This window comes from Balaenoptera physalus (assembly GCF_965194825.1).
Source record: "Balaenoptera physalus genome assembly, chromosome: 9".
Classification (NCBI taxonomy): domain Eukaryota; kingdom Metazoa; phylum Chordata; class Mammalia; order Artiodactyla; family Balaenopteridae; genus Balaenoptera; species Balaenoptera physalus.
In genome coordinates this window covers 30,991,936-31,017,423 of record NC_138888.1, presented here as the reverse complement: position 1 = coordinate 31,017,423, position 25,488 = coordinate 30,991,936, and the positions used below count along the sequence as shown (strand labels likewise).

General features: G+C 36.2%; 1 protein-coding gene and 1 long non-coding RNA gene across 14 annotated transcripts in view; one reads left to right on the top strand and one right to left on the bottom strand.

Moving 5' to 3' along the window:
* LOC309666889 (uncharacterized protein) overlaps positions 1–25,488 on the top strand; it is a 307,631-nt gene that overhangs the window by 189,647 nt on the left and 92,496 nt on the right. For 2 of the 13 annotated variants that reach the window (XR_014267324.1, XM_082475015.1), the window contains one exon: positions 18,255–24,224. The exons of 10 other annotated variants lie outside the window; for them this stretch is intronic. Coding sequence is in view for 2 of the 3 variants with exons in the window: in XM_082475015.1 (XP_082331141.1) it covers positions 18,255–18,317 (63 nt within the window). In the remaining variant the exon portion in view is untranslated. Of the gene's footprint in view, positions 1–17,601; positions 17,739–18,254; positions 24,225–25,488 lie in introns of those variants that run through there. One more of the 13 variants, XM_082475010.1, reaches the window with a different exon arrangement.
* The window catches only part of LOC309666942, a 50,989-nt gene that overhangs the window by 17,957 nt on the left and 7,544 nt on the right, over positions 1–25,488 (bottom strand). Inside the window, exons 2-3 of the long non-coding RNA XR_014267393.1 lie at positions 15,630–15,769; positions 7,876–7,981 (exon numbers count right to left, since the gene is read on the bottom strand). This is a non-coding gene — a long non-coding RNA (uncharacterized lncRNA). The remainder of the gene's footprint in view (positions 1–7,875; positions 7,982–15,629; positions 15,770–25,488) is intronic.

Below are 25,488 nucleotides of genomic sequence, written 5' to 3'. Positions count from 1 at the left end.
AAAACTCATAGAATGTCTCTGGAAAGATCCATGGAAGACCTGGTAACATTGTTTCCCCTGGGGTGGGGAGCCGGGAACTCTGGGTAAGGGCAGGGCAGAGGCTTGCTTCTCAATGTACACTTTTTACTATTGAAAATCTGAAAATTTACCACATGCAAAAATTACCTCCTTAAAATTAGCTACTTCCTAACTAATTAGTTAACTAAATAAGATATAATAAAAAAAAGAGGGCTTCCCTGGTGGCGCAGTGGTTGAGAGTCTGCCTGCCAATGCAGGGGACACGGGTTCGAGCCCTGGTCTGGGAAGATCCCACATGCCGCGGAGCGACTAGGCCCGTGAGCCACAACTACTGAGCCTGCGCGGCTGGAGCCTGTGCTCCGCAACAAGAGAGGCCGCGATAGTGAGAGGCCCGCGCACCGCGATGAAGAGTGGCCCCCGCTTGCCGCAGCTGGGGAAAGCCCTCGCACGGAAACGAAGACCCAACACAGCCAAAAATAAATAAATAAATTAATTTAAAAAAATAAAAAATAAAAAATAAAAAAAGAAAGGTTAAATAACTGGAAACACGTGGACCTTCCTCTGTTACTATTTAGCTAACTGCTCCGTTTAACTCTTAAATCACTTATTTCTTCTTTTTTTTTTTTTTGTCAGAGAGACTCTGTACCTAAGTAACACTGACCTCCTTGTTCTTTCTCGAACATACCAGGCACATTCCTGCCTCTGATTCTTAGCAAAAACAATTCCAGTGCCTGGAAATATCTCATCTTTATCAGTATGGCTCACTTGTTACCTACTTTGTCTTGACTCAAATATCTCATTTTCAATAGGGCTTGCCTTGACCACCTTATTTAAAATTGTAATCTCAAGACCCAGAACTCCCCCATCCACTTTATTTTTCATAGTAACTATGTTCTTTTAAAGTATTGTATAATATATTTAACATCTTTATTGTATATATCCCAACAGTAGAACTAAATTCCATGAGGCTTGGGATTTGTCTGATTTGTTCACTGCTTTTCCCCAGCATCTAAATACTGCCTGGCAATCATAGGTTGTTCAAGAAATAACTGCTGAATAATTGGGAGAGAGAATGAATGAGTTTTGCTTTTCAATTTGTTACTCTTGATTGAATATTATTAAGTGATTTGAGACTAACACATCTAGTTTTAAATTCTATTAATGGTTACTGTTAAATTTTTTGAAAACATTCTTTGATGTATATTTTGAAAATCAAGAATAACCTTCTCTCATTATTGCGAGGGAAAGTGTACTTTTCCTTCTGTTACTTCACAACTCTTCTGCCTAGCCACTATCCTCATCTTTGTGAACAATACTTTACAATCTAGATTTTTAAGATATTATACTTTTATTTATAGATTTTTAACTTCTGAGAATATTTTGGACATAATCATTCTGTTCTGAACAAATTTGCCTTAATTGTTTAGACTTACCTATGATTACAAGCTTTCAATGCTCATCACCTCAAACAGTAAGGTTTAATCAACTAGAGTAGTTAACTAGTTACTTCAACCAGATGACTTAAAATAGGGAAGTAAGCACTGAAAAAATTCATTGGAGAAGCGAGGGCCAGAGCAAGTCTCTGTGACCTTTGGGAACTGAGGGAGTTGCAATTTACAAGAAACCATCCCATTGCTCCCAGTCTCAGCAGCAGCTGGCAGCACTGAGGCAAGCCATTTGCAGATTTCCCAGAAGCTACTGTGAAACCCTACATACGCTGTCTGCTCCAGTCTCTGCATCGCCCACTTCTGCTAGAGAAACAGTAATGGCTCTGCTTCTCCCCTTTCTCTGAAATTAATATTTCCTGATGTTCTCTGTGATATAAATGGACAAAGGTTTACCCTTATCCATCTCCAGAGGTCCCTTGATATACAGATTTCTATAAGCCTTACACCTAAAAGAAATAGAAAGAAAGAGAAAGAATACTGAATTCTTCATCAGAATTTCATCCTTATATTTCTTAAGCCCATTCTAATTTTTTTAACTTTTGAGCTGACAGTGTTTGCTAGTTTATGAAAGTCATTGCTGTTAAGTTCTACTCATGGGCACATTCTGTAGGTAAACCCCAGTATTGAGCAAACATATTCTTTCTCAAGTTCTTTGATAACTATGACATGAAGGGCCAGACCATCTATATCTTCTCCCAAGACAGGAAGTATAAAGGTGGGAAATCACAAAGGCACTATACATAATCCACATAATATACCTATACAACTGTTTATGAAAGCTAGCAACTATTATTATTTTAAATTGATAATTTCCCATTATTTGCTTATAAAGCCTTTCCCTACCAGTGTTACCTTGTCTGCAAGGTAAGAATATAGTAGTACTCATTTCATAGGATTGCTGTAAGGACTTCATGAGATTAGAGAGAGAGAGAGAAAGAAAGAGGGACAGAGACAGAGAGAGAAGAAGATAGTGTTTGGTAGTAAATGGATAATAAAAGATAGCTGCTATCCTCATCATCATTATCATTATCTTTACTCTTTTCCAGAAAAACTGACAGGTTTATGTGGTAGATTGATATGCTGGGCTGAATTCTTCATTCCTCTCTACATCTTTTGCCATGATCTCTTCATGAGCAGAGTGTGGGTCTTCCCTACTTGAATTTGGACTTGGCCATATGACTTGTTTTGGTCAAAAGCATATGAGCAGAAGTAATTTGCCAGCTCTAAGCCTAGGCATTAAGAGCCCTGTGTTTCCACTTGCTCCCTTGAATTTCTGCCATTGCCATGAGAAAAGTTCCCTTCCAGGTTGTTCCTGCCCCTTCAACCTGAGCCCCAGAATGAATACATAGGGGCCAAAGCTGCACTGGTCAATCCACAGAATTGCAGTAATAAATAAAGCCATCCAGCCAAGCCTAACCTAGATTATCTGAACCCCATCCCACCTACAGAGGGGGAAGCAATAATAAATGATTGGGGGTGGTTAGTTATGTAGCAATAGTGAACTAATATGCTTCATTTCAGATGTACCTACACAGATGACCTACCAGTAACAGAGTCAAGTGATGACACCTGCTCCCTGACTGAATTATATTACGTTTTGCCCAAATGTTGGCCTGGTTCTCTGTGAACATTGCCCACAGGAGTGCTGTAGGGACTGAGTGAGTGTGGGGAGCGGTAAGAATCGGTGCCAGTTTCTGCCTTCTGTGTTTTTGCCACCTTCAACGGTCTGCCAGCTGGTACAGCTGTACCCTTTGGACAAACGATATGATATCCTGGGCATTAGCCTTAATGGTACCACACATGCAAAGAACCACAGCTGCTGTTTTTGTATTTCTTGCTGTTCTTGGCTCTTCTGCAATGACTGGGGTGGCATAGATTTGTACACACGCCATGCAGCTTTCCAAGATTCATAGATAGAGGTTTGATCAATGCAGCCACTCATGATGATGACTGTGTATTTGGAAAATAGGCAAGGATCATTTTTGAATAGTCTAATATTCTTTTCTCAGAGTGAAACTTGTTCAAATCAATTAATTACATAAAATGATGGTATAACATCAAATAGATTGTCCTTCCAAGAAAAAATTAAAACCTCACCTATGTTGTTAATATGTTTTTATATTTTTTAAAGGAGAAAATATCTATTCTTTGCTTTGCAGAATATTCATAGCATATATGTAGATAAATCCCATAAGTTAGTCATTTAATAAATCAAATTTATAATCAGTTTCCATATAGTAAAATGGTGATTTGTTTTGCATGTGTTGCCTGGAATAATTGAAAACCATTACTGATTAGTACATGTGGCTGGTGAATGTAATCCATCTCAAAAATTTCTGAGCTTATTTTGAAATCTAAAAATAAGAGAATATGAATAAATGTTCATCAAATTTATAATCCGTAGAATATATCTATTTCTAGCCCATTGAAAACTTACTCAAAAGTGGGGTTTTTATTATTGACATCATTTGCTAGTACTATGGAGATGAGAGAAGGCACAGAGAAAAAAAGAAATGTTATATATATCCAAAGTTCATAATTTAAGAGGATAAAACATAGCCATACTTCAGAGCACTCTCAATGAAAATCTAGACAAATAAACATATAATGTAGTTGTTTTCAACACTGGTTGCAAATTAAACACTTGGGGAGATTTTCAAAAATATCAATGCCAAGCCCCACACAAAGCTTTCTAATTTAGTTGGTGCTGCGTGGGACCAAGGAATTAGTACTTTATGGAAGCTCCCCACACGATTCTAATGTGTAGGGTTAGACTCACTATTATACGGTATTTTGAAATTGTCTTAATTCTAAGGGGATGCTAAAATGTGTACAGTGACTAATTTCAGACTTCTTTAGAGTAGGTTCATAGAGCATTTGAGCTTGTAAGAAGGGTTTTAAAGGAAAGAAGCATGGATTGACATAGATATGTGTTTTTCTTTTAACATCAATTCTGTGATTTGGGATTTCTCAAGTTTTATCATTTCACCCAGCAAAACTTAGATGAATTAATCTGTGAGATGATGATCTTCGACTACACATTTCCTCTATCCATATTTTTACTTGATGTCAATATCGATAGCATTTTCATATCTGTCTCCTTTGGTAGAATTATGACTTTGGTCAGTGATGTGCTGGAGCAGCTCACAGTGGCCTGCAAAAGTTGATTGTGCATGTGTCTTCCTAACTCTATGTTCAGAAACGTCAGGCTGGTAGATTGAAATTAGCCACAGTGAAAGTGTTTACACCACAGACATTGGCAAATGCTAAAAATCAGATACTCTCTCATCCCAAAGATGATTATTAAACATTTGATAGCATTCAACTAACTCCACTGGAAAAGAATTATGGCACATAAATTAATTTTTTAGTTCTTCATCCCAGCTATCTTAAAATTACAAGTCTTAATTTTGAAGTACCTATTAATCTGGGAAAAATTGAACTTGCATTTTACAAGAATGCCTTTCTGTATTTTTATTTCCTCTTGAGTCTTGCTTCTCATTTTACCCTTACCACCCCAAACAGAAATTCCCACATATTCAATTCTGAGAGGAGATTGATTTGTGTTAGCTTAAGAATCATTTTATGTTTTCTCATGCCTGTCTTCATACCATCCCATACCACAGATTTTAGTTTTTCATTTAAGCTTCACAGCAGTCCTTTTTTTGTTTGATGAGGAAAGATAACCAAGAAAATAAATTAGGAGCCTTATGATTGACCTTATTTTTCTGTTATTCAAGGAAACCCAAAATGAAGCAAAATAACCAAATTTTGCCAAGGAAAACATTTTCAACCATTTCAATTACTGTTTTAATTGGCTGGTCCAGCTACCAGATTATCCTCTAATCTCTACAAGAATGCTATTTGGGAAAAGCTGAAATATGCCCTGCATAGAAGCCACATTCATCCCCTCAGCATATTCTAGTTGGAATAACTTTCTCTCAGCATACTGGAATCAATATTAGAGCAAAATTGGCAGTTCCTGGAAGAAGATAATCCATAGATCATATAAAAGCCTAATTCACTATCAGCTTATTATTGAGAAGTCTGAAAAATGTTGTGCGCCTGAATCCAAGATAAATAAAAGTGATGATATTGAGATGTTTGTATAACAAATACCTCTAGGCAATGTGCAGGCTTATGTGTGTGCACATGTATGTGTGTGTGCATGGTGGTGCATGTGTGCATGACTCTGTATGTCTCTGTGTATATTAAGTAACACAACAATAGAAGGAGGATAATGGTTTCAATTATTTGGATGGCTTCATGAAAGCATCTTGGGATGTGGGTTTTATGAAGGTTACACCCAGAAATAGCCCCGGCTGCATATCAGACTTGTGGGTTTAGAGACAGGAAAAGGCTTTTCTCGTTTGTTTGTTTGTTTGAATTGAGTCTTGAAAATTTGCTATTAAGATGAGGTTATGACGTCTTCAGATTGCCATTTCCAATGTGTTCTCAATCAAGTGGGATAAGAGCTACTGTGCACATTGTTTTTAAAAGGTTACGTGTAGTTAGGTTCCTCAAATAGACTCCAGAAAATGCACAAAATAATATGTGTGGCTATGATAACCAGTTGGGTTTGCACCCTTGACTAGTCTCTTCAATAAATTTGGGTTGTCTGGCACTATATTGAATTTATAAAATTCAAACCAAATAAAAGGCTGCTAACATCTGTTTCATATGTTAGGACAAGGGCCCCATGAGGGAGCATGCCATTAAAATCCATGTGAATGCGTTCTGGGGGTGACCTCTGCAGCACACATTAGCCATCCTCTAGAGCCTCATTGCTTAAAGTATGGGCCCCAGAGCAGCAGCAACACCTTCGGAGAGCTTGCTACAAATGCATAATCTCAGGCCACATTCAGACAACTGGATCAAAATCTGCATTTGAACAAGATTGCCTGATGACTTCTATGGGCATTAAGATTTGAGGAGCACAGGTTTAAATTATCTTATTTATCTAAGAATGGAAGCAAGTGGGTGTATCTATTCAGTGTCTATATCAGGAATACGATGGATACCACAGTATTTACTGGAGTATTTATCAGTAGCTCTAAGAATAGGATAAAAGTGGACTTTATATGTGGTGTTTCAGCAATTAGTTAAAATACCCTCTATTCATTCCTTCAAAGGTTCCATTGCTAAGATTATTAAACCCATTGTATGTACTTCAAGATCTCAAGGATTGTACAGTGGTAGCCGGAAGTTTTGCTGTGGCTGCTCAGAGTAATGTCTTCTTTGAGAATCTACTCTGTGGTATCACGAAGGTGTGGAAAGATGTCTTCATACTTAACGTGATTAAATGACTGGAAGTGAGGTCCAGTTCATTTATATTCTTCAATCAGACTTTTTTAACAGGAGTCCGAAACAGAGTAAGAAGTATAGTTGACCCTTGAATAACACAGGTTTGAACTTCATGGGTACACCTATATGCAGATTTTTCGAATGGTAAATATTACTACAGTACTACACGATCTGCTGTTGGTTGAATTCATGGATAAGAGAACCACGTGTATGTAGGGCTGATTGTAAGTTACATGGAGATTTTCAACTGCACAGAGGGTGGGGCCTCTAACCCCTGATTTGTTCAAGGGTGAACTGTAGCTTGCAAGGTCCAACCTGCATCATTTAATTCCACAATGGTACTGATTTACTCAAGAGACACACAGGTAATGAATTTTTAGAGCTGAAATTATTGAGAGAGAGTAAGAGGAGGGAGAGAGAGAGAGAGAATGAGAAAGAAAGGAGGATACAGAGTTCTCATACTTTGAAAAGAAAGAGATGGGGAAAGCGAGAGAGGAAGAGACAGGGAGAGAGGGATTGATGGGGAGAAGAGATAGAGAGAGAAGGAGAAAGAGAGAGAAGTAAAATTTGCTACCTAAGATGTCTTCAAAGAGTTGCCCCTACTTGGGCTTCACAAGTTTTGCTGTTACTACAAGCCAATTTTAGTCTGAATGCAAATGAACACATTTATGTTTACCAAACCATTCAAAGTGCCTGAAAAATGAGACTGATCAGTTAAATCAACAATTCCCAAACCATGAGAACTCTGTATCCTTGCGTTCCCACATTAAAACACTTTGATTCCAAAGAGCCATGACAAAAGGAAAGCTACAGCCAAAAGCAATTTTTTTCCTACATAGTGTTCTCCTGAATCCCTGTCTTGTTACTGATCTTAGTGAACTTTCAGGATGACCTGGAAGGAAATGCAAAAGACTGCAAAACACCATCATCTCTCCCCTTCCTCCCCAAAGCAGCCTGTAGTCAGTTCCCAGCTTTCTTGTTATGGGGTCTCACCCCTGAACTCTCCAGAGCCAAAGGGTCTCCCTCACTCACCAACACCCACTCCATCCTCAAAGAGAGGAAGATTCTCCCAAAGGCCCAGGAACCTGAACACCTGGGGACCTACCTGTTAAGAACACAGGGCTCTGGCAGCAGAGAAACCAGGGTTTGTGTTCCACCTTAGAAGCTTGGTGGCTTTGGGCAAGACGGTTCTTCCTTCTGAGTTTCCTCATCTATAACAAAACATCTATTTCAGAAGATGTCATGAATATTATACACAAGACTGTAATTCAATAACTTAGAAAATGTTTATTATGTATGGTAACTCTTCGTCCTCCCACCCTACCTCCAAGTTCCTTTTCCCTCTTTGTTTTCTCTCTTTCAGTCTGTTTCTCCCTCTCTCTTTTTGCCCATATTCCTTTCCCTCTTCCTCCAACCTTCACCATTTTTCATGTTCAAGCCAAAAAGCTCACCAGCAAAATATTACAAGCCAAAATTATGTTTAGCCAAAAGAATCTCAGGAGCCCCAAAGCCTGTAAGTCTGCAGGGACCATCAGTCATTTCTTACCTTCCTGGTTAATGACCCATTTATTTCTGCAACCAACAGGTCCTTCTCAACTTCCCACCAGCATTTTTGATGCTCAGGCTTAAGAGGAACTGGCTTAGAAGCCATATGTGGTACTTTTCACCTTAAGCTGAATCACTGTTCCAATTGCCCTCAATCTTTGTGGTTGTAGTTGTTTTACGCCATTATCAGACCTGAGTGGACTTCTATTATCTCCTGTATCTCCTGACTTCTCCTTCTCCATCCCACACGGAGATTTTTCTGTAAAGATTAAGTGGAAGTGGCAGTGAGACTGATATTTTCACAGCAGTGCCTGAAATTTTAGCAACTAGAATTCCAACTGCATGCCCAACACGACCATCCTAAGAGTCCACATGCTGCCCGAGAACAGATTGATGTTCTCTTTCAGTGCAGCACTTTCCAAATTCCTGTTCTGGCTCTGAGTTGAATGGATCAATTGTCATAAAATAGTTTGGTGTGAATAAGTCTTAGAGTACTGAGTTTGTGACTGAGTTAATTTTTATAATATCAGTTAGAATGCTTTATAGGCTAGTCTTGTGGTAGTGTCTCTCTCATTTGCTTGCACTCTGATGTGCTTTGCAGGAGAGAATAGAGTTGCAGGAAGCTGCTCCAAAATTACCCATCACTAGCAGCCTCTGACCACCAAGTAAGAGAGACTGCTACTGAGAGACCATTAACAATTGTGGAGATTCTAAATCATTGAAGCACTTGACAAAAGAGAGTTTGTGGATCATATGAAAATCCACATATGCCCAGGAGAGTATACTGAGCACATAAATGTTCTTGCATAAATGTGTCACTGAGGGGCTTCCCTGGTGGCGCAGTGGTTGAGAATCTGCCTGCTAATGCAGGGGACACGTGTTCGAGCCCTGGTCCGGGAAGATCCCACATGCCACGGAGTAACTAGGCCCGTGAGCCACAACTACTGAGCCTGTGCGTCTGGAGCCTGTGCTCCGCAACAAGAGAAGCCGCGATAGTGAGAGGCCCGCGCACCGCGATGAAGAGTGGCCCCCACTTGCCGCAACTAGAGAAAGCCCTCGCACAGAAACGAAGACCCAACATAGCAATCAATCAATCAATCAATCAATCAATAAATCTTTAAAAAAAAAAATGTGTCACTGAGAAGAGAAGTGTGTGAGCCACTGTTTTGGAGTAAGAGACAGCAGAGAAGAATTCAGTTTCAGCCTGAAGTGACTTATTTAGCCACTCGCCATCAGAAATGTAGGCAACGTCACATTTCCCTTTGACCTAGATTTGTAATGACGGGATGCACCAAATTCCTTCGCTCAAGTGAAATTTGAATGGTTTTTGTCTGTAGAACTCTAAAGTATCAAAAGATGTTTTACCATAGTTAAATTTCCTGATGGGATAAAAAAATTTATTGTTGATCCATCAAAACTGCTGAAGAGGAAACCCATGTGTGTTATACACCCCCATACCACTTGATTGTTGAGTAAGGAAGAAGTGGGGAGGTCTTCAAATAGGATGGGAAGACTTTAAACGTGAGTACTGTGTGCTTATTGTTGCTTAGAGTGAACCCTTTTTGCCCCTCCATTTATGTGCAAAATGAAGTTGGATGTGGTTGGTCATGTGGTTTTTAGCTAAATTAGATTGTCCATGGGAATCAGCTTCTTTGGTCTATAACTGAGACCTTAAATGCCATTTTATAAACACTGAAAAAGAAGTCTCTCTCTAGGTAAATGTTAGTAGAGCAGGAATTTGGGGGTGCTAATTAGTAGGTCTTATAGATTTTATACTTTGAAAACATACTATTTCATAACCTAACATGGTATCCAATACAGGAGAATTAAAGAAAAATTCACATGCAGTAAGAGTAGTATTCCTACAGCAGGAAATAATTATGGTCAGCAATGTGACAGTAAAGTCATCCCAAAGTTAGCTGACTATGGTGGATTAAGTTCACATCTGGCTAGTAGAGACTATCCCCAAAATGATTCTGGGAATGCAGGGAAGCCTTTGACAAGGCTGTGGCTTTGCTCTGTCTTTGTGAGCATCAGCTGACAGGGCTTCATCAATACATTCATTATGACATCATTATGTGGGTGAACAATTTGTGGGCCAAGAAGCCTGAGAATCCATGGGGCGAAGGGAAATTCCACAGACATCCATGGTCTTGGATGCTCAGTGAGTAAACTCTGGTTTTTAAGCAGTTCCTAGAGCCTGAGAAATAGTTGATCATGACCCAAGCCTACACCCTTCAGCCTGAGCTTTCTCAGGGAGGGTTGGATATGTCTGCAAACCCCACACTGCCCCACATGTCCCTAATACCTTACAGCAAATGAGATTAATATGGCAGGAGATGTTCTTGAATTAAACTCTTTAACGGAGAATGTTCATGTAAGGAGCCAGAAGGCTAGGATACTGATGCCCTGTTTCATTGATGCCAATTAACACCCTGTCATAGCACTGGCATGCGTAAGGCACAAGCCCACCCTTGCTCTGGGAAAAAAATAATAAATTTCAAAAATCTTATGCCTGAATGCATAAACCTTCATTATTATAATATTTTAAGCATTATATGGAAAGATGCACTTTTCATCTCGGTAGCTATAGATAGATAGATAGATAGAAAGATAGATAGATAGATAGATAGATAGATAGATAGATAGATAGATAGATAGATAGATAGATGGTCATCTACCCTGGACACACTGTCTACCTTTCCTATATTAACTCTCATAACTCTGTCAGAATTCTGGATGTTACCTAAACTACGCTTATTTCCTTTCATCATACCTTTATTCTGCATCATTTCCACTACTGCCCCAGCCCAGTCTCTGTACTTCTCCTTTAAGACAACTAAAAAGATATGATTAAATTTCTCTGAAGGATCTGACTAGACAATGACTCTGTCTTCCTTTAGCTTCCAGGATTTTGTTTTCACCTCTGTCACTTCACATTCCATTCCATCTTGTGACATGATCATTGTGTACATGCTCAAAAATACGGTCTGTGCACTTAAATGTATATTAAATTTTGGAAGTGATCTGTTAGCTTTTACTGCAGGCAAACTTTGCTTGTAAAAGACAAAACTAATCTGTATGTTTCACTTAGTTAACTTGGCTTCTCTTTTTCTGACTGAACACAATCAATCAAAATAGTATGTGCAGAGTCAGGTAAAGTGAGGGCCATATGCAGAATGATTATATTTGTAAAGTGATCCCTAGTGCCATAGTCCCTCTCTTTGGCAATAATATCCATGGACCTCAAAATCAGAAAGATCTGTATCTCCTGTACAGAGGGCTCATGAAGATAATGGTTTTTGGCCTACTGAAATTATTCTAATTTAATTTTATTTTTTTGAGTTATGTGATGTCAAGTTAGATATATGAAGAACATAAAGAAATGAATGGTATTCTCTTGACTAGACATACCCTTAGTTCTAAATGGACCATTTCAACATCAAACATGTTTAATTTATCAAACGTAAGTGGAATATAGGGGTTCTTTCGGCAGCTACTAATTTGTATGTCTGCCTGTACTCAAGGTGTATATTACTCTCTTATGACCCCGTCCTATGTGAATAATGTGTACATTATTGACTCCTAATGAAAATTACTAAATATTAAAGTGCTACTTTACCTGACTCTGTACATACTATTTTGATTGATTGTGTTCAGTCAGAAAAAGAGAAGCCAAGTTAACTAAGTGAAACATACAGATCAGTTTTGTCTTTTACAAGCAAAGGTTGCCTGTATTATCTCACCGTATATGTTTGTGAAAGCATGAATAAACCTACAATGATGTTATGAAAAAGATGGGTATTTAAAGAAGGGCACCAAGAAATGAAAGTTTTAGCAAGGCAACTCGTTCTTATATTGAACCTACAATTTCCATTACAAATTATGGTCTTATTTAATGTCTGCTTTAAGAAAAAACATTGTACCAAGCTAAGTTTGCTTTAAACGATAGGTGTAGAAGCTTTAGTGTTTCATGTAATAAGAATTCAGTGCAATGTTTAATTTTAAGTGAAAATGAGACAAAAAGCAGTTAATACTTTGCCGGTCAAAGCTGTTCTATACTATTATGAAAAACAAGACTTATTTTAATATATATTTACCCAAAATAGTAAACATATTTCAGTGACAATGTAGCATCTTATAAAGAACATGGGCTTTGACATTCGACAGACCCAGATTCAAATTATGCTTTTGTCCCTTAATAGCTGTGTACCATTGGGTGACAAACTTAAACCAAGCCTCAGATTCCTCCTCTGTGAAAAGAGAATAATGATACTTTTTAAAAAGCTATAGTGACATGTTCAATGAAGCACTATTCATACTAACAAAACTGGAAAACAGCCTCAATGTCCAATTCTAGTTGTATTCATCAGCTCACAATAATGCATGTAAAAAACATCTCCAAACTCAGTGGTCTGCAACAGCAGGCATTCATTTAATGCTCATGTATCTGCAGATAAGTTGAGATTGGCTAATTTAGTCTAGCCTTGAATGGGAAACTCTGCATTGGTGGTACTTGGATCCAAGGTCCAATTTGGGTTCTGATTTGTTCCCATATGTGCTTACTTGGGGGTCCAAGCTGGAAGGACAGCAGCTGCCTATAGTGAGTCATCAAAGCATTAGAGCCAAACTAACTTGGTCAAGCACAATTAACAACTCTGTTTGCATAAATACATTAACTTCCATTGGCCAAAATAAGTTCGACGGCCAAGCTCAATATCAACAAAGTTAAAAAGTTATCTACAGTAGGAGAGGAGGAAAGTAAATATTTACTGTACAATAATCCAAGTTATCACAGTAGCTAAGTAGTAAGTGATTTAATGATTAAGCAACATTCATAGGATGAAAATCTATCTATCCATTTAAAAAATTGTAATAGGAAAAAATGATTGGCATAGTAATATGCTTAGAATCTATTTTCAAGGGAAAAATTACACTACAAAAACACATGTGCATGGAAGATTTTGGAACAAAATATTAACAGTGGTTATCTTTGAGGAATGCTCTCTGTTAGATGATTTTGATTTCTTCCTCTGTACGTACTCTTCAATGTTTTCCAAGTCAGCTGGATTGATTACATATTATTTTTGTCATTTTGTCAATTCAAACAGTTAATTCGTAAAACTTGTTCTTCCAACTTTGAAAGAACATAACTTCTTATTTGGGGCAACAGAAAATAACCACATTAAAATGTTTTAAATGAGAAAATAAATGTGAGTATGTTGTAAATTATAAAGCAGAAAAAGTGAGAGATTTTTCTGATAATTTGGATTATGTCTCAAATTCCAGTATTCAATATTTTAACTGGTTTTTCCTGAGAATACAAAAAATGTCTTTATCTTATTTTCATTCTTAACGGATAGTTTTACTGTGCATAAAGTTCTAGGTTGACAGTTATTTTCTTTCAGAGCTTAGAAGATATTATTCTGGTTTACAATGTTGCTATAAGAAGTCTGCTTCAGTTTATTTTTATTTGTATGAAGTTATTTTATCTTGTCTGTATTTTAAGATGTTTTAGTCTTTGATGTTATTCTGTTTCATTGCAATGTGTCTAGGTGTGCTATTTTTTTTAAGTTACTTGATATTTATTGGATTTCCTGGAGCTAAAGATTGTTATATATCAATAATACTAGAAAATCCTAAATAATTAAATCTGTGAATATTTCCTTGTTCCCATTCTGTCTCTCTCTCTCTCTCCATCTGAACCTTCAGTTACATTCGCTGTCTTCTGTTTTGCTTAATTATCTTTCAGATGTTTAATCTCTTTGGCCCCATCCTGTATTCTCAGTGACGCCTTTATTTTCAGATTCTTTAACTCCCTGGTGACTTTTAAAAATATCTCTTGTCCTTCTTCATAAACTTGATATTTTCTTACTTCTTGAAACATGTGGCTGTTATTCATTTCATAGTCTGTATGTGTCTTTCCAAAATCTACAACATTTTGAGTTGGATTTTTCTGGCGATGTTCACTCGTAGTTGCTCGTATGACTTCAGTCTCCTTGTGAGGATATTCTTTCCTAGTTCATCTACTCATGTGGCACCTTTTGAAAGCTTTTGGTTTTAGACTACCTCTTTGCTCTTATACCTCCCCTTGCACAGACTCCAGGTTTTGTATCTGCTCATCCCATGCAGCTGTGAGCCACCAGGTATGGCAGATGCCCTCATGGTAAACAATGATTTTGGAACTTGTCTACCTTTCTGTATTCACACCTTTTTGCCATCTGCCTAACAAGATCTTGGCTTTCTCATGAGCTCAGACAAGTAATACAAAAATATATCATTAAAAAATTTATTCAGTATTTATGGATATTATTTTCTGGAGGAGTTTTTCTGGACAACTAACCTACCATATTTTCAAAAATAGAAGTGCCTAATCATCTTTTAAATTATTTGCTTACCTCTAGACAAATGAAAGCCCTTCACGGATATGTGCTATGGTATGCATGTAGAAATCCCCGAAACCAAACCCAGTACCTGACACATTTAAGGCAATGAAGGAATAAGAAAGAAATGAATGACACCAATCATATAATCTTATAGCACAAGGTCTTTGAAACTACAAATAATTCAAGATATATGACATTACTATTTCCCCAAGGGATTTGGAAGTCATATTGAGTTTCTCATTTTACTATAAAGGTATCTAAAAGAAATTGCATAGCCCAGTGAAAATGTAAATTATCTGACAAAATCGAAAAGTCAAAATATTGCTAAAAATCTATAACTTTTGCATAACTAGATATTTTTTTAAATTTATGGCAACTGACAGAGAGAGTGCAATTTGATATTAGACTACTATGCTTTAATTGCCTAGCTTTGACTTAATTGTTTGCACTCAAGAAAAGGACAATCTGATAGGTATCTTTATCCCTATCTTTGCTTAATTTGGTAGAAATTTTCTGTCCTCTACACAAATGAACCCATGTGATAGAGGGGGAAAAGGCAATTTATGCTAGAAACTCCTATATTTTAGGGAAAGTTTTGGGGACTGGATCCTAAAGGAAGATTTGAGGCATATTAATTTATTTTCAACTTTAATTGACTATATATGGCCTGATCATTAAAAAAAAACTTACTTCCAAGGTTTTTATTTTTTATATTTTTAGGGTTTATGTTTCAGAATAGTCACAATATTTGTAAAGCCAAGCATTTAAATATGGAAAGAGACATGAAATTTTTATATACTTTTACTGGGATGTTAATAATCTTCTCTAAAAAAAAAAACTACATTGATGAAAATTCCTGGGAAAAGGGCGGACCTGTGTCAGTGTGTGTGTGAGTGTGTGTGTGCATGCATGTGTGTGTTGTGTCTACCTGTGTGTTTATACTTGTTTGTGGTTCACATATTTTGTGGTTGTATTATCCAAAGTTTGTTCCCTCCCTTCTGATGAAGACTTGCATTCCAACTTCATTGCAGTGTGCAGTTCTTCTGTGTGGTTTGCTTTTTCTTGCATCTGAAAATAATTTGGGAGAAACAGAAACATAAAATTTGATTTGGCCTGAAAAATCTTCTCTCCATTTCTCTTTAAAATGTGACCAGTCCAGCCATTTCTATATAAGGATAAAGAGTCAAAGACAGGCTAATCCAGGAAAAATGTGAACCTGAAGATTTCCTCAAATCTGATATTTGGACAAACCAATCCCAAAATATCCAAGATTTATTCCTTGGCTCTGAGAATTGCAACATCATACGAATAGTTCTTTTCCCATTATTGGCCGTTCTTTTGCTTGTTCACACTTTGCCATCGAGGTTTTCTTCTTAAGATTCTTGAGAAAGCTTGAGTTTAACTAGAATGAACACTGCTCTCCCAAAGTCCCAAGAGGTGCAAGTCAAAATGATTTTATGTTCAGGCATCAGTGCAAAATATTTAAATCTGGAGGACTTCACTCCAAAATTAGACCACAAACAGAAACCATTTTCTAAACTATGGACCATCCAATTGAAGGCAACATCACCCAGGCATATTTACAAAAGTTTTGAAACTATGGTGTGTGATTATCATAATGTTCAATGGGAAAGTAGGATCTAAAATTACATGATGCTACATTAGTACAACTATGATTTTGTAAAAGCTAGGATAGAAAAATAAATCAGGTAAAAATATAGCATAAAACTGTTAATAGTCATTATCTTTTTGTTTGCAGAATATGGGATTTTTTTTAAACCTTTGTTAATTTAAAAAATTTAGTAGTTAAGTATTTTTCTGATTTTATTTCTGTATTGATTTATATATTTATTTTGAAGGGGCAGTGTGTCAAGGCAGAACAAGTTTCCAGGGACCTAAATTCAGGTTCTGTTCTTTACCATCTACTAACAAGGGTTCCATACTGGAATCTTTCAAAAACTACTATTTTCCTGAAACTGTATCTCATTTCATACCTTATTCTGGTGATCTATAGAAAATGTATTTTTTTCTATTCCTCTTATATAGGAAAGTGGATAGTTATTTAGAAATATATTTGTATTGAGAAATGTCACAAATCACGTGTTTTACTTTGAAGTGACGTTTCAGATGAAAATGTTTGCCTTGATGACCCAAAAGAGGCTGGGTCTGACAGAGGGTAAGGTTATTGCTCTGCTTGATGTGGAGAATAAGTGCCAATATGTGGTACAGAACAATGAAAGCACGGGTGGGTTATGAACCATCACTTTTATGGGTTTCTGTGTGTTAGGTTTTTCCACTTAAAGGCACATTTCTCTAAATGTTGGATATTGCTTTAAATCCCCAGGCTGTAGTGGCATTAATTCATCATAGCAAATACCTCATGTGGAATTATTTACCCAATAACTGAGTATATTTTCTCTCAACCCAACATTTTACATCTCCATATCCAGTCAACATAGTTCTAAAATAAAATAAAACCATGAAAATTTCCAGAATTTTCAACTCTAATGTACACCCTGGTTCTGATTTTCAACTGTGGTAATCCAGTTTTTAATATAAACTGTAGAATGTGCCTTTAATCCATTAGAAGTTGCATATTTTTCTATTCCTTGCTCTCTTTCAACAGAAATATTTCCCTCTAACCAAAGGCTGATGCCTTCTGGTACCTTCAAGTAATACCTACAGTGAATATGATTTCTTAGAAGTTTTTTTTTGAAAAACGTTATAAAATAGTCTACACAGACCACAAACATTCCCCTGCAACATAGTACAAATTCTACACAAGTCTCATTAACAGCCTACCTGTTTAGATTATCCAGTGGAAAGTTATGACAGTGGTTTGTCTGTGGAATTCCAGCCTGTGCCATTTAAGGCAGAGCAGTTACCTTAATTTTTTTCAGAGGACATTTGTCTTCAGCACTCTGGTTGAATTTTTTCAAGGAGAAAGACATTTCTCAAGCAGTGAACATCCTTATGGATATTGGAATCAATATGAAGTTGGAATCATAGTCACCTATGGAAACCTGGGCATTTTTAGGTAAATACTGGTAAATATTCTGAAAGGCCATTGGGCATCACCCAATATAGAGGTTCAGGTGGGTTTTATTCAAGATGATTTTAGACTTTATATTTTAGTTGACTGAGGCTAATGGATAAAATTTTAGGTGAAAACAAATATTGTTGCCTTATTGTATCTTATTAAAGTTTTTAACATTCTGTATTATAAGTAACTTATTGACCCAGTTTGGGTAATGGACTCACCACTTGACCCATGAGGAAGCATATACCTCCAAAGTAAAACTGGGGTACTATTACCAGATGAATGGGAATGAAAGCTGAGAAGGCAAAAAAAATTGTCCAGTCTTTTAAATTTATTTCGCCTGTTTCATAAGTCAGGTATATGAACGAAAAATAGTGGCCTTTTCCCACAACTGCTGATTTATTTGAAATATTTTAATCTTCTTTTTCTCTCTCCCTTCCTCCCTTCCTTCCTTCCTTCTCTCCTTTCTTCATTCTTTCCTTTTCTCCTTCCTTCCTCTCTTCCTTCTATTAGGGACACACTGGCATTTCAAAGCACGAGATTGAATGTACAGGTGCAGTTCAAGTTATCAATTGAGACTCAGAATCAAATCAGACAACAATTCATTTATCAGAGCTTTTTCAGTTTTGTGGCTTGCTACAAAGTCATTAGATATCTGTGAAGAATCAAGCTATCTTTTCTTGTAAGAAAGTAGTATGTGCTCTTTCAAATTTTAAAAGCAGAATTTTTTCAGTTTCAAGTATTTTCCCAAATGTGTTTCTTAAAACTTTGTACTCTGCTACTATAAAAACAATTATAGAGTTAGAAAAGTATTTTTAAAAGAAAAACGTTATGAAAATGGTTTAGGACTTTTAGTTTGTGTCTTGTGCTCAGGGTTGCTTTTAGTTACTGAATAAAGATATTTTTCTGCTATTAAAATTAGTCCAAATTTATATAATGACATTAAATATATGTATTTTTAAATGGTATCCTAAAAACTACTAGAACTTTTATGTTGCCCAGATGAATAAACTAGAGAATTTTGTTATGTGGCACCATAACTTTCCTGGCGGCTGTTGTTGTCAGTATTAGAAGTTTCATGAGTAAAATCTTTTTTGTCTTTCTTTTATTTCCTCCTGAAACTCATTGCCTGAAATACCCGTTTATATTGTGCATCTCTTACATATTGGCTGAATTTGTTATATTATCATTAGGTCAGAAGATGTTATATAAGCATGGGGTGGGGGCACTTGTCTATGACTATGCATCACTGACCCAGTAGAATCTTTCCAAAGAAAACAGGTTAAACTTGATTGCAATTAAGATGATTCACATCTTTTACATCCAAGCACATACGTAAAGAGGTCATTTTCTACTCAAGTAATAAAGTTAATGGAGCTCATTTCAAACTCTCTCCTTAAAATGAGAATGCTTATACAGTATAGAGAGGTAGGAGTTCAGTCAAAATTGTCAGTAAGAGACTTCCACTTCTGAGAATATAGAGTAGACATACTTTTCCTTATTTGTCTCACTATGAACAATTAAAAGTTCTGGTCACTATGTACAAAACAAACATAGGAAGACTCTGAAAGGTGAGAAAAGAAGGTAGACTGACTAGGGACCTCAGGACCTAAGAAACGACACAGTGGTGAGTTCTCTATATTTTCCTTTTGCCTTATACATCCCAGACTTGGAGCTAAAGAAACTGGCAACTAAGAAACACAAATGGATACAAATTTAAAAAGCCCTAGCAGCCAAATAAATAAGTTTAAAAAAATTTATTAAAAAAAAAAACAAAAAACCCTAACAAAAGCCTACTCTCTTTAGCTAAAGGATCATGAATAGGGCAGTCTAGCAAGACAAATTTTTTAGATAAAAGCTGCTCTACCTCAGCTAAATACCACAGGGAAAAAACTGTGATTCCACTCCCCACCCATGCCAGCAAAGGCTGGCAGGGGAGTCTAGACTTCCACCATCACCAGGATGTAAGGAGTGCCCTCCAACACTAAGGTGTTGTCACAGGAAGCCTAGTGGAACATCAGGAATTTCACCATTGCCCAGCAGTAATGAGACCCCACCCTCTGGTATCACATGGGAGAGTAATAGGAAGCCCTCCGATCTCTACCAGCCAGGTGGTATCAGATGATGCTGGTGGAGAGGCTGAATTCTCATCCATGCCTAGCAGTGATAAGGAGCTCCTTCTCTTTTTGGAAGTCAACAGAGGCTGAGCAGAAAACAAGAAACACTTCTAGCAGTAATGAGGTGACACATGCACTTCACCTGCCAGAGTAATGTCAGAAGAAGCTAACTGTAGCAAATGAAATTACCAGGGACATAGAGGGACATTACATAATGTTAAAAGATCAATTCTCCAAGAAGATATAGCAATCCTAAATTCATATGTACCAAAGAACAGAGCAACAAAATATGTGAAACAAAAACTGGTAGAACTATAAAAAGAAATAAGTCCACAGTTATAGTTGAAGATTTCAATACCCTTCTCTCAGTAATTGATAGAACAACTAAACAGGAAATCAGCAAGGATATAAAAGAACTCAAAAACACCATAAACCCACAAGCTCGAATTGACATTTATAGAATACTCCACCACCAACAGCAGAATATGCACTTTTCTCAAGGACCCATAGAACATATACTGAGATAGACCACATCCTGGGCAATAAAACAAACTACAGCAAATTTAAAATAATTAAAATTATACAAAGTGTGGTCTCTAGCCACATTGGAGCCAAATGAGATACCAATAACAAAAAGGTAACAGGAAAACCTCCAACCACTTGGAAACTAAACAACACATTTAAAAACATGAGTCAAAGAGGAAGTCTCAAGGAAAATAAAAATTCTTGAATTCAATGAAAATTAAAAGACAACATATCAAAATCTGTGGGACATAACGAATATAGTTTTGAGGGGAAATTTTATAACACTAAATGTTTATATTAGAAGGGAGCAAATATCTCAAATCAATAATCTACACAAATAAATTTAATAACTTAGAGTAAATGGACCGGATTCTCAAAAAGCACAAGCTACCACAATTCACTCAATATGAAATACAGAATTAGAATAGCCCAAAATCTATTAAGGAAATTGAATTCATAATTTTAAAACTAACTATACAGATATTGAAAGAATAATTCGTTATACCCAATATTTTTCAGAAAATAGAATAAGAAAAAACATTTACCATTTAGTTTTATGAAGCTGATATTATTCTGATACCAAAACAATGCTAAGATAGTAAAAAAATAATAATAAAGACTAATAACCCTTATGAATATAGATGCAAAAATTCTTAACAAAATATTAGCAGATAGAATACAGCAAAATATAAAAAGAATTATACATCATGACAAAGCAGGGTTTATTTCAGGGCTACAAGGCTAGTTCACTATTTGAAAATTAATAATGTAATCCACCATGTTAATAGGCTGAAAGACAAAAAAAATCACATGATAATATCAATTGATGCAGAACATGCACTTGACAAAAATTCAGTATTCATTCATGATAAAAGCTGTCAGAAAATGAGGAATAAAGGGGACTTTCCTCAACTTTATAAAGGGCATCTACAAAACCAAAAAACCCTATAGCAAAGATATCCTTAGTGATAAAAAGACTAAATGCTTTCCCCCTAAGATCAGGAAAAAAACTAGGATGTCTGCTCTGACTGCTTTTATTCAAATAGTGCTGGAAGTTCTATCAACACAATACAGCAAGAAAAGGAGATAAAAACCATACAGAACATAATACCCAAAAAAGTGAAACACTTAGGTATAAACCTAACAAAATATGTACAAGATCTGTATGGGGGAAAGTGCAAAACTCTGATGAATGAAATTTTTTTTTAAAGAACTAAATAAGTGGAGAGATAGCCCACATTCACCGATAGGAAGACAATACTGCCAAGACGCCAGTTCTTCCCAAATTCATCTATGGATTCATTGCAACCCCAATCAAAATTTCAGCAAGTTATTTTGTGAATATCGACAAAGTGATTCTAAAAAGAGGTAAAAGACCAGGAAGAGCCAACACGGTACTGAGGGAAAAGAATAAGTCAGAGGACTGACACTACTCAACTTCAAGATTTACTATAAGCTACAGTAATCAGGAGAGTGTGGTAAATACGTAAATATAGGCATACCTCAGAGATATTGAGGGTTCAGTTTTAGACCACTGTAATAAAGTGAATATCACAATAGAGTGAATCACATGAATTTTTTCATTTCTCAGTGCATACAAAAGTTGTGTTTATACTATACTGTAGTCAATTAAGTGTATAATAACATTATGCCTTAAAAGATATATACCTTAATTTAAAAATACTTTATTGCTAAAAAATACTAACCATCATCTGAGTCTTCAGTGAGTCATAGCAGTGACATCAAATATCACTAATCACAGATCACCGTAACAAATGTAATAATAATAAAAAAGTTTGACATATTGTGAGAATAACCAAAATGAAACATAGAGACATGAGATGAGCAAATGCTGTTGGGAAAATGGTGCAAATAGATTTTCTCAACACAGGGGTGCCACAAACCTTCAATTTTTAAAAAATTCAGTATCTGGGAAGCACAGTAAAGCTAAGCGCAATAAATCTACAGGTATGCCTGTAGATCATTGGAACAGAATAGAGAGCCCAGAAAGATACCCACACAAATATAGTCAAATGATCTTTGACAAAGGAATAAAGGCAATATAATGGAGCAAAAAATGTGCTGGAACAACTGGGCATACACATGCAAAAAAATGAATTCTAGACACAGACCTTACACCCTTCACAAAAGTTAACTCCGAATGGATCATAGACACAAATATAAAACACAGAACTATAAAACTCCTAGAAGATAACATAAGAGAAAATCTAGATGACCTTGGGTAGGGCGATGACTTTTTAGATACAACATCAAAGGCACAATCCATGGAAAAAATAATTGATAAACTGGACTTCATTAAAATTAAAAACTTCTGCACTGTGCAAGACAATGTCAAGGGAATGAAAAGACAAGTCACAGACTAGGAGAAAATATTTTCAAAAGACACATCTGATAAAGGACTGTTATCCAAAATATACAAAGAACTCTTAAAACTCAACAATAAGAAAACAACTCAATTTCTTTAAATGGGCCAAACAACTGACACCTCACCAAGGAAGATATTCAGTTACCAATTAAATATATGAAAATATGCCCCATATCATATGTCATCAGGGTAATGCTAATTAAAACAACAATGAGATACCACTACATATCTAGCAGAATGGCTAAAATCCAGAACACTAACACCACCAAGAGCTGGCAAGGATGTGGAGCAACAGGAACTCTCATTCATTGCTGGTGGAAATGAAAAATAGTACAGCCACTTTGAAAGACAGTTGTTTCTTACATAACTAAATATACTTTTACCATACAATCCAGCAATTGCACTCTTTGGTATTTACCCAAAGAGTTAAAAACGTATGTTCACGAAAAAACCTGCACGCCGATGATTATAGCAGCTTTATTCATAATTGCCAAAATTTGGAGGCAACCAAGATGTCCTTCAGTAGGTGAATGAATAAATAATCTGTGGTACATCCAGACAATGGGCTCTAAAAAGAAATGAGCTATCAAGCCATGAAAAGACATGGGGGAACCTTACATGCATATTATTAAGTGAAAGAAGCCAATCTGTAAAGGCTACATACTGTGTGATTCCAACTGTACAATATTCTGTAAATAACAAAACTAAGGAAACAGTAAAAAAAAAAAAAAATCAATAGTTATCAGGGGTTACAGGGTGAAAGGCTGAATATGCAGAGCACAGAGGATTTTTAGGACAGTGAAAATACTCTACATAATACTATAATAATAGATATGTATCATTACACACTTGTCCAAACCCATAGAATATATAACACCAAGAGTGAATGCTAAGGTAAACTATGGACTTTTGGGTGATTATGATACGTCAACGTAGGTTCATCAGTTATAGCAAATGTACCCTGTGGTGAGGGATGTTGATTATCGGGTAGACTTTGCATGTGTTGTGGGCAGCGGGTATATGAGAAATCTCTGCACCTTCCTCAGTTTTGCTGTGAATCTAAAACTGCTCTGAAAAAAGTCTTAAACCATACAGATCATAAAGAAAAAAATAAAACTACCCTTATTTGTAGATGACATGATTGTCTGTGTAGAAAATCCCAAGGGATCTATTAAAAACTACTAGACCTGTTAAGTGAGTTCAGCAAGATTGCAGGATGCAATAAACATGTAAAAGTCAATTGTAATTGTACATACTAACAATGAACACATGGACACCAAAATTAAAAATACAATGGCATTTTTGGTCACTCCAAAAAAAATGAAATGTTTAGGTCTAAGCATGTACAGGACCTATAAGCTGAAAACTATAAAATGCTGATGAAAGAATTCAAAGATATAAATATAGAACCATATTGTGTTCATGAATTGGAAGACTCAACATAGTAAAGATGTTAGTTTTCCACAGATTTCTATACAGGTTTAAGACAATTTCTATCAAATTCCAAGCAAAGATTTTATGTAGCTAGGGACATGATTATTCTAAACCTTATATGGAAAGGCAAAGGAACTAGAATAGCTAAGATGATTTTTAAAAAGAGTAAAATGGGAAGAACTCTCTTCCTTATTTCAAGACTTATTATGTAGTGACAGTAATTAAAATAGTGTAGTATTGGTGGAGAATATACACACAGATCAATGCAATAGAATAAAGAACCCAGAAATAGACCCACATAATTACACCCAACTGTTTTTTGACAAAAGAGCAAAAGCAATACAATAGAAGGAGGATAGCATTTTCAATAAATGGTATGGGAGTGATTGGATGTCCATAGGCAAAAAAAAAAAAAAAAAAAAAAAAAGAACTTTGACCTAATCCTCACACCTTATATAAAATATAAATTAAAATGGATCATAGACTTAGTGGTAAAAAATAGAACTCTAAAACTTTTAGAAAGAAACAGAAGAGAAAAGAGAAAATCTATTTACTTTTAGACATTTGCAGATATTGTAAAAAATCAGGACACTGGAGGTACAGTTGTCTGGTACTTAAGAGAAAGAAAAATTATTTAAACCCATGGAGGATCCTCAAAATTTTTTATGAATAGATCACCTCCTGAGATTAATGGATACATAAAAAAGGCAATATAAATAATTGAATTGGGATGAATAAAATGGACAGTAATGGGATTAAAACAAAGGTTTCAACGCAGCACTACCAAAGGCTGGATGGGTCAAAGTGATCTCCTGTTGGTCCCTCAATATTAAAGGAACCTAAACAAGTCAGGTCTATTTACCCCAGACTGGAGAAATCTGGAAAGCTAGAAGGCAGAGATTACAATGAGAAACCTGACCAGCAACAGTTAGGCCAGTTAATCAAATTAAAGATGGACAAAAGGGCCAGGATCCCTTGGCTTGACCCCTCACTGGGGACCCAAAGCCTTTTGCACAAGAGTAAGGAAAATGGTCAAGGGGTAGAAAAGAGGGGTTTCCAGGATTCCTTGATATGGGAACCCCACAAAGTGTGACATCAAAACCCACTGGTGGAGCTCTGACTCTGGCTACAATTAGGGTGGAAGAATATAGAAATGTTAAGTGTTGATAGAGTTATGAAAATTGGAATGTTTAAATAGGCTTTATGTTAAGAAGTTATGCCAACTTTATTTGAATGTTTTATGGGAATAGATATTATGTCTGGCTGGAAACACTTTCCCCACCCA